Below are 10307 nucleotides of genomic sequence, written 5' to 3' on the forward strand. Positions count from 1 at the left end.
CTCTGTCCACCCAAAAATTCAGGGTAGCAGAAGGTCGAATCCCTTCTTCAAGGTGGGAGTTTGTCACTTCAGCTATTCCATAGTCACTGTTATGAGTTAGATGTTGATGAATTTTTTTTCTTTAGGATTGTGTAGGGGTAATTGATGGAACACATGTGTTGGCTAGAGTTCTTGAGAGACATAGAGCAGCTTTCATGGGCAGGAAGCATACTACCACCCAAAATGTCATGGCTGCAGTTGATTTGGACCTAAGGTTTACTTATGTGTTAGCTAGAAGGGAAGGATTAGCACATGATGCTAGAATCCTAGCTCATGCATTGGAGAAGGATGATGGTCTTAAGGTACCAACAGGTATGTTGGTACTTCCTTAGTTTTTATACCGAGCAGTAGAAGGGTTTAGAGTCCCGCCATTCTAACATTGTCGTTCTTTCCTTCTCTCTAGGCAAATTCTATCTTGTAGATGCTGGTTATGCCGTGAGGCCTGGGTTTCTGCTCTCCTACCGAGGCACAAGATATCATCTTAGTGAATTTGGAGTGAGGAGGCCCCAGAATCCTAGAGAGTTGTTCAATCTGAGGCATTCTTCTTTGAGGGTGACAGTAGAAAGGGCATTTGGGTCTCTTAAGAATAGGTTTAGGATCCTTGACAACAAGCCATTTCACCCCTACAAAACCCAAGTTAAACTAGTCCTAGCCTGTTGTATACTTCACAATTGGATACTCAGGTATGGTGTTGATGAAATCATTCCTACTGAAGAGAATTGGGTGCCCAACCCTGTTAATCAGCATGGCCCTAGTGACAATGACATGGACAACATCACTTGGGCAGCAAAGAGGGATACTTGGGCCAACCAGATGTGGGAAACTAGGAATGGGGTCCACTCAAACTAGAACTGGGCAGCAGTATGAATGAACTCTATTATGTCAGAATAGTGTTTTATGTATGAGGCCATTTCCTAAGGCAATGATGCCATTTTTCATGTAATTTTTAGAGATGTTATTTGATATTATTTGATGTATCAGACTTTGTTGTTGCTTTGGTACTTGATCTAATATTATCGAATGTACTGTTTATTTCTCCTGCATGTACTACTATTATTTGGGTAGCTATGGCTGGGCTGGATGGGTTTAACATTTTTGGGGATGAGGGCCAACTAAATCCTGAGGTGGCTGAGGTGCAAGAGGTGCAATGGCCTGCACAAGGCAATGTTGGAGCAGCTAGGCTGAACTGGACCGCTGTCATGTCCACCTATGTTCTTAGCAAGTTCTCTGATTTGGTCAGTGAGGGTGTTAGGACTGACAAAGGTTTCAAAGACTGCCATGTGAATGCAGTGGCTAGGGAACTTCAATCCTATATTGGCCAGCATGTAACTGGGACACAGGTGTACAATCATCTTCGCAAATGGAGGACAAAGTGGGTGAAGATCTGTCGGCTGAAAGACTTAAGTGGAGCTAACTGGGATGAAGACTTGTGCATGATAACTCTGGACGCAGAACACAACCATGGCCATGTTAGTGTAAGGGTCATCTCTGAAATGTTAGTTTTTGTAATATCAATGTTAGGGTAAGGGTTTCTTACTAACTGAGTTCCTTGTGTAGGATCATGCAAAGGATGCTGAGTTCCTCAATGTTCCTATTGTTAACTACCAGTACATGCAGACCATTTTTGGTGCTGGTGTGGCTACTGGTCGTTTTGCAATGGGCAGCAATGAGCCACTAGGCCATCCTATAGGAGAACAAGAAACCATTGACCTGGAGAAAGAGACACCAGCAAAGGATAAGAAAGAACCCTCCAACAGCAAGGTGAAGGCACATGTAGAAGACAACAGGAAGAAGAAGAAGAGAGTACTCAGTGATGAATACATGGCTGCAATGACTGCATTCACTGATGCCATTTGGGGACCGAACCATGTAGTGAGTGAAGGAAACAACAATGAGGCAGCACCTGGTATCTATCAAGCAGTCATCCTGCACAAGGATACCCAATGTTTTTTACTCTGCAAACAACACCAAAATGTCAACAAGAGGGTAAAGAGCATTTCAAGAAAAACCACCAATGGGCAGCCCAGGAAACGCCTGCCAGTGTGCTTGCCACCCCACACTTCCTTCATGACAGTGTGGTGACCATGCTCACAATCAGAGATCCTCACACGATGAATCCCACTCCAATCAGCCTCAAGAATAGCATCAGGTATGGTGGTCTCGGTGTTTTCCTAAACAAGAACTGAAATTGATGGTTTCATTCTATACCATCATTCTGTACCAAATTAGTTGAAAAGATTACGAAAACCCAACCAAAAATTGGGGCTTCTTGCATTAGGAGGAAACCCTAGGTAGTCAAGAGGGAACGGGATTACCGCCGCAGTTGGTGCCGGCAGTCCTCACCGACCGGCTCCTGGACAGAGAACTCGAGCCATTCGAGCGAAGCGGAGATGAGTGAGAGGCATAGGTGCATCCCGCCGAACCGGTGGAGCGTCCGAGCCCACGGCGCACAGCGCCTGAACCACCTGCGGAGGCGTTGTCACTCATCCCTGCAGCCTTGTTTGGTTCGCCAGCGACGGACTCGAGGGAAGAGAAGGAGCTGGAAGGTGGCGCGAGGAAGAGAAGACGCTGGGTGAGCGAGAGGGGGTGACTGAGCGCTGGGGGTGGGAGGCAGAGAGATGGACTGTTTTTTTATGACTGGCGCTGGGGTATCCATACCGATCCAACAAAACGGTGAATCCACACACATGTACAAGAGCAACCAAATACATGGACATGGGCTGCTAGAGTGCAAACCAACTCCAAATCCTGTGAACCAAACACGATTGGAAAAAGTCTAAATAACCCTCTGAAGTATTGATGGGTGTCTAGTTTTGGGCTTGACCTATAAAACCGGGTAAATAGGATATTAAACATTGCATGTTAGTTTAATTTACCCCCTGGGTGGTATTCTAGAGCGGTTTTCGCCTACGTGGTGGCCAGCGTGGCAGTTTCCGCCTACGTGGCGGCCAACGTGGCAGCCCAGCTCCCGCTTGCGCTCCGCCGACGACGACAGCACGTGCACCTCCACCTCTAGGTCCACCGCCTCGCTGTTCCGCCGTACCATGTACAGCTTCCTCACCACCACCAGCTCCCTGTTGTTCTCCACCATGTCGCTGGTAGACGTCCCTGGCGTTGTCCTCGCCGAAGGAGAAGATGTAGTCGAGCGATGACAGCGAGCTCCCCGCGGCGAAGTCGCACAGGATGGGCGAGTTCTTGGAGCAGCCGAACGTCAGCGCCGACACGTTGTACACGCCGCTGCCCTCCGGCGACTCCACCCCGGCCCACATCGACTTGGCGTAGAGATCGGCGTACAGGTACCGGTCGTTGAGACAGGGGTCCGTCATGGAGCGGTAGACGTAGCCACCAGTGATGGAGGCAGAGCCAACGTTCTTGTTGACGGCATTGTGGTAGTAGCCCATCACAGGGGCGATGGCGTTGATGGCGTCGGCGGAGGTGTTGCCGCCGGGCGTGGACGGCGGGTTGAACAGCAGAGGTCCCTCGAACACGCGCCACCCGTAGTTGTCGCCCTTCATCACCAGGTCCACCTCCTCGTCGGCGCAGTACATGTACGACGGCTTGACAGAGCTGCACCGCCATGTGTTCTTGAAGCCAAGAGCGAAGACCTACGGCGCGAAGCTCGGATCAGTGGAGACGGGGTTGTCCTTGGGGATGGCGTAGTTTACCCACCCAGCCGTGGTGTTGCCGCCTGTAGATACATGGTTAGTACGCCAAGCTTGTCAGGATCAATTCAGATTCAGAGCTTGTTTGGTTTACCGTGATTTGTTATTGCGAACAAAATTCTTGATGCGGTAGTAAACTAGTAGTAAATCGAGTGGATTTATTTACTTGGCATGGTGTTGACGTCGATGCAGAGGATCTTGCCGAGCAGCGTCTTCTTGTTCTGCGCGAAGTTCCAAGGGTCGCTGACGCTGCCGCCGTCGCCCATGGTGAAGTACATGTAGCCGTCGGCCGAGCGACGCTTTGGTACTGGCACGGCTGCTTGCCGTTGTCGGCGCCGAGCTTGGACGGGTCACACCCGACGTCGGAGTTGCAGGCGTTGCGGCTGGCGCAGGTGGCCGACTGCGTCTTGTCGCAGTTGTAGGAGAAAAAGAACCGCCCATTGGCGGCGAAGTCCAGGTGGAAGGTGAGGCCCATGAGCCCGTTGGCGGCGAAGTCCGGGTGGAAGTCGGTGATGTCGAGGAACGGGTTCGCCGCGTCCAGCTACAGCGTCTTCCCGGACCCCTGCGGCGGCACGGTGGCCAGGAACACCTTCCCGCCCTGGTTGCTCAGGAACACGCGGCCGGTGCGCCGCCATATTGAGGTACGACTGTGGAGGTAAACTGCCACGCTGGCCGCCACGTAGGCGGAAACCGCCTGGAATACCACCAGAGGGTAAATTAAACTAACATGCAAAGTTTAATGTCTCATTTATCCGGTTTTATAGATCAAGTCCAAAACTAGACACCCATCAATACTTCAGGAGGTTATTTAGACTTTTTCCAAACACGATTCAGCCCAAACCATGGTGAACAGCCAGGCCAACCAAACAAGGCCCAGTTGGCCACTTTAGACCAGGCCTATGGTGCCAGGCTTCATCAGGCCAACTTACCAAACAGGCCCAAAGTAGTTAGGGTCTCTTGTTTAGTTGTTGGAGCGAAAAAATTTTATATTGATAATTATTGTCTAATTATAAACTAATTATAATTAAAAGATTTGACTCGCAAATTACAGACCAACTATACAATTAGTTATTATTTTTATCTATATTTAATATTTATGTAAAATTTTGAAAAGTTTTTGGTTTTTAAACAGCGATTCACACATTTTTAATTTTTTTGCAAATAATAAAATAAATAAATCATTATAAAAATATATCTAACAATAAAATAAATCATAAAAAATAAATAATATTTAATTCAAAAAAATAAATAATATTTATTATTTTTTTAGTAAAACGAATGGTTAAATATGAATATAAAAAAATAAGTTTATTTATGACAAAAAAATTACATTTATTTATGAGACGGGAATATAAAAAACCTAAAGTAGAAATGTATAGCCAGGCGACGCATGGATGTGGATGCGGAGGGATCCAATCGAAGAAACGGATAGACAGGACAGGACAAGGCACAAGGATTCGAAACAATAAATAAGTTGGTCGGGTAAAACAACGAGAACATACACAGTGTCACAGTACAGACACCTAACCTGATTACACTGGAAACGACCAACTACATATAGCTACGTACAGGTACAGTAGCTAGCTCCTTGGCATGGTATACTACAGTCTGCAGTACACACTACTACTACGTCTACATACTTAAGACTTCAAGATACGGTACATTTCCACGTGTCATCAGCTACCCTACGTAGCTAGGCGTAGGACATGTACTTGGAGATGGCTTTGGTGCCCTCAGCGATGGCGTGCTTGCCCAGGTCCCCGGGGAGCACAAGCCTGACGGCGCTCTGCACCTCGCGGGAGGTGAGCGTCATCCTCCCCGTGGCCTTGGACAGGCGCGCCGCCTCGTCCGCCAGGCGCTCGAACATGTCGGCCATCATCATGTCCAGCACCTGCATGGCGTGCCCCGACACCCCGAGGTCCGGGTGCACCTGCTTCAGCACGCGCCAGACGTACCGCTTGTACCCTCCGACGCCGCCCATGCCGGCGTCGCCTCCGGCGCTGGCCTGCCCCAGCCGGCGCCGCGCCTTCGGCCGCTTCTTGCCGGCGTCGCCACCGCCACCCGCCTGCTGCTGCGGCTGCGCCTTCGCCTTCGCCTTCTTTGGTGTTGCTTTCTTCCTCTCCGACGCCACCCGCGGAGTCTCCGGCTGCGCCTCGTCGTCCTCGTCTTGCTGGCGCTGCTTCTGCTTCTGCTTCTTCTTCTTGCTGGCGTCCTCCTGATCCTCCTCCTCCTCGTTGGGGTCCTGCGTCTCCTGGCTCTGCGGCACGAGTACAGAATCCTCCGGCGGAGCCGGCTGCTTCTCCTTCTCCTCCTCGCGCCTGCCACGGCCTCTCTTGGCGACGGCGGGCTGCTTCACATTGGAGCCGGTGGCATTGTCGCCGCCGTCCGGGGTAGTGACCTCGACGACGTGCACCACCGTGGAGCCGGAGACGTCCACGGCGGAAGGCGCCACGGCAAGGGCCTCCGGGACCATCTGCTGCTCCGCCTCCGCCGTATCATCGTCGTCGGCGACAATGACCTCCACGGTCTCCTGCACCACTTTGGTCTTCACCACGGAGCCCACCACCTTGTTTCCGCGCCGCTTGGGAGCCATAGTGCTGAAGCACCAAATCAGCTTGCAACAAACTACACGGTGAGTAGCGTGAAGAAATGAAGAAATGGAGGGGTCGCGCGCGTCGAGGGACAGGTAGTACGAAGCATGGGTGGAGCGGAGGCTCCACGCTTTATGCAGAGCAGAAGAGGACGGGAGGGACACGTGAGAAGCGGGTGGATGGACACGCGGCTGCCTGGACGGGCGACGTGGTAACTCGTGGTAACTTGGACCGCCTGGGGGGCTCGGTGAACAGGCAGACCGGCCGCAGACAGACGCGGCTGCATGGTCGTGCTCGTGTCGTCCTCTCATGACCACTCCATGCCTGTCCAGACCCATAGGAGACACACACACAGGATAAGAGCAGAAAGAGCCGAGAGATCGAGAAGACGACCAGTTTTGAATTTTGAGGAACTCGTCCCACGCGCGCGCGGGCTCTCTGTTTTGTTCGAATCACGCCTTCAAGATTTTGTTTACGATTTTTTAGTTTTGTCCTAGATACTTAGCTAATTTTTAGATACTTCACTAATTCTTTATACTAAATTTGTAGAAAATGCATAAAACGTCGTCTATAGTTTTATAAGATAAAATCACTTTCACTAATATATGTTTTAATTATAGTGCATTAATTTGGTCTTATAAATGTTTTCACATCATAGAACGGAGGGAGTAGAAAGAAGTTTAGGATGTAACCGTGCCATTGTAAAAATCTTCTAATCTATGATATTTGTACAAAGTCGTTCCCATTAGTCCACAATTTGCAGTTACTACATTTCTAATCTAAATCTCAATCTAATCGCAATCTACTACATCCATTACTACATTCATTAGAGTCTATTGGCTTCTTCCACTAGTACGATGCTCTAAGTCGGCGGGGGCAAAAACTTTGCACAGACGGTTTTACTTATAATGCATCTGTGTTGTAAATTTGTACGGCCAGAATTAAAAACCGTTTGTATAAAAGAGTCACTATAGACGGTTATTGTAAGAAAACCGCCTGTGTAAATGGATCATTTACACAGGCGGTTCAGTTATATGAACCTCCTGTGCAAATCTATTAGCACAGAAGGTTTACATAACTGAACCGTCTGTGTAAATAGTCCATTTACACAGGCGGTTCTGCTATGTGAACCGCCTGTGTTAATAGATTTACACAAGCGGTTCCTTAAGCAAACCGCATGTGCTTATTCTTCCTATAAATACCCCCAGCCCCTCTTCTTCCTCCTCGAACAGAACTGTAGCTCGCAGCCACCTTCCATTGCAGCCTATCTTGGAGGTCCATATTTTTCAAAATACAAGGGGAGGTTTTGATCTTCATTTCTTAGAAGGACGTGGCTAAGAAAGGTTAGTTGATGCCTCCAATGCCTCTTTTTGTGCCCTCTTGCTCATTTTGAGGTACTTTTTAATTGGATCTAGGGTTTCACCATGAGAGGGAGAGAGTAGAATAGCTAGGTATGGACTATATTTGCTCAAATGAGGTTGCTTAAGATGGTTAGATGATGTCTCTCCTCTCTTCTTTTCTATGTTTTCTTCTCTAATTAGTGAATCCAAGAAATATATATGTAGTGGTTTCCATGAATGGTGTTTTCATGCTTGGGAAGAGAGAGAAAGATAAGTTTTCATTTTAGTTTTTTAAATTATATTGTTTAGCATGTTATTTTTTATGTAAATATGATTTAATTATGCAATAAGCATTTTTCATGTATGAGGTTGCTTAAGATGTTGTCTCTCCTCTCACCATTTCCATGTTTCCTTCTCAAATTTATTTTAGTGAAATAAAGATATATATTTAGCTTCCATCAACGGTGTTTTTCTACCTTGTCAATTTGATTTAGTTGTTAGGTGTTCTTTTTTAATTATTACTTAGGGTTTTATCTTTATTTTTAATACTTGTTTTATTTTTTTCAATTTGATTTAATTGTTAGGTGTTCTTTATTTTTGATAACAAATATTCCTAGATAATATTTCAATTAATTTACTAAATTTTAAACAGCTCATGATGGAGAGGTCCTTATGGATGTATAACTTATCAAGACTAGATCCATCATATATACCCGAGGTGCATAGGTTTGTTGATGCCGCTAAGAACCATGCTTTGAGAACAAAGACGAAGCACATATATTGTCCATGCTACGACTGCAAAAATATTGTTCTATTTGAAGATACTGAAGTAATCATTTCTCATCTAGTCTACCGAGGATTTATAAAGGACTACTTGATTTGGACATAGCATGGAGAGGGTAGCTCGGTGCCTTATCCAGTTGGGGACGCAGCAAACATCGACACCGATGCTCTAGACATGCCCGTTGATCAGTTTTTCCACGACACACTCCAGAGTGAACATGTTGTGCCAAATGTTACCGTTGGTGGATTTGCTGGGGGAAATGATGGTGCCAGAACTCATGTCTTACCAAATGATACGACTGCGGAAGATGTAGAATTCTTGAAGGCAATGTTGCGTCGTCATACTAAACCATCAATGTTATTAATGAAAGGGATGAAGGCCTTGAAGAAGGCAGCAGAAGAGCCTTTGTATGATGAGTCTAAGGGTTGTACCAAAGAGTTCATGTAACATCCCTGATGTTACGAATATTAAAACTTGATCATGTCATCATAAGCATTGCAAAACATGTTTGTTAAGCACATCATGATGCATCAACTTAAAATAAGTTTATTTTTGATGATTGTGCTTAGGAAGATAAAGTGTGTTTATTTTGTGAAGTGATGCTTGTGATGGTGGTTTAATCCCTAGTTAAGGAGAGTTGTAAGGAAATAGTTAAGAAAAACCCTAATTTCAACCTCAGTTTCTACCCCCTTTTCTGTAACTTAAAAACTAAGCAAAATTTGGGGATGAGTTCAAAAGCAAAGTTGTAGATCTTGTTAAGGTGTACAACTTTGGTGTTTTGAGTTTTTGAAGTTTCAATGCAAAATCCAAAGTAATTTTGAAAATACAGATTTTTACAAATTGCCCCCTTTTCAATTTGAACCCCTAATTCAAAATCTATTTGGAATTTTGAAAAGTGACCAAAATGAAAGTTGTAGAGCTCATCAAAATGAACAACTTTTATTTTGGGAGTTTTTCAAGTTGTTGAGAACAATCAAAAGTATTTTTGAAATTTCTCTTTTCCCCCAATTCAAAATTGAAGTTTTTCCCAATTTGAATTTCAAATTTTGAACTGTTTGAGCAAATTCACTTTATTCCACCCAAAATTTGCTCTGGATCCTTAAAGATGTTTTGTAGCATTTAAAATTCTGAACAAGTTTTATTTTGACAGGAATTTGGCTTCTATTCAAAATTTTGAAGGAATTTCAAAAGAAGTCAGAAGGGAGGGATAAGCTCGGCTACAGTGTTAACAAAGGGTCACGAGCGCCTCTGCCGCCGTTCACAGCGGCGAAGGCCACCGTGCTCGCACGTGCAAGCACGCAGCTGCTTGCTCGCATGAGTCACCGAGCTACGTGGACGTCCAGGGTTTCTTTTCCTCGCTACTCGAGCACCCAGCGCGGCCGACGTCGCGTTTTTGCCGTTCCAGTGGAAGAAAACATCGACGAGCCACTCCGCGCCACCGCAAAATTCACCGCCGTCACGTCCTTTTCGCCTCCCCAGTGCTTTCCTTTAGCTTCGCCCAAATCCCAGCTACCTCCTAAGCTCCCCTGTGCGCGCTCTAACCCGCCGTAGCGCATGCTTCGCCCATCTTCCTCGACTCTGGCCGAAACCGCCGCCGTGAGCACCTCACCGTGGCCAGCGCTCATTCAAGCTCCTCCACATCTTCTGAGTAGCTTCTCAGAGTCGTGGTGAGCTCCTAAATCTTCCCATCGCCTCCATTTTATCTCTACTGCATCATGGTAGCCGGCCCATCGCTGGGCCACCGTTCCGTTGCTGCCGATGCCGCTGCCCGCGCGGCCATGCCATCTCGAGCAATTGCGGGACAAGCTACGGCCACCAGCAGATGCGCACTAGTCTGGGCAAGCTCCCCCGCTGCTCCACTGCCGCCGACGAGCACCCCAACGCCAAAACT

At 47.0% G+C, this 10307-nt stretch overlaps 1 protein-coding gene and 1 pseudogene across 1 annotated transcript; both read right to left on the bottom strand.

Annotated features, from left to right (window-relative positions):
- Positions 2351 to 4490, bottom strand: LOC8062565 (annotated as a pseudogene).
- Positions 5151 to 6434, bottom strand: LOC8061715 (histone H2B.4). Its single transcript, XM_002461965.2, has one exon. The coding sequence runs from the start codon at positions 6292 to 6294 to the stop codon at positions 5395 to 5397; it is 900 nt and encodes a 299-aa protein (XP_002462010.1). The 5' UTR covers positions 6295 to 6434; the 3' UTR covers positions 5151 to 5394.

Source organism: Sorghum bicolor, chromosome 2 (genome assembly GCF_000003195.3).
Source record: "Sorghum bicolor cultivar BTx623 chromosome 2, Sorghum_bicolor_NCBIv3, whole genome shotgun sequence".
NCBI classification, from domain to species: domain Eukaryota; kingdom Viridiplantae; phylum Streptophyta; class Magnoliopsida; order Poales; family Poaceae; genus Sorghum; species Sorghum bicolor.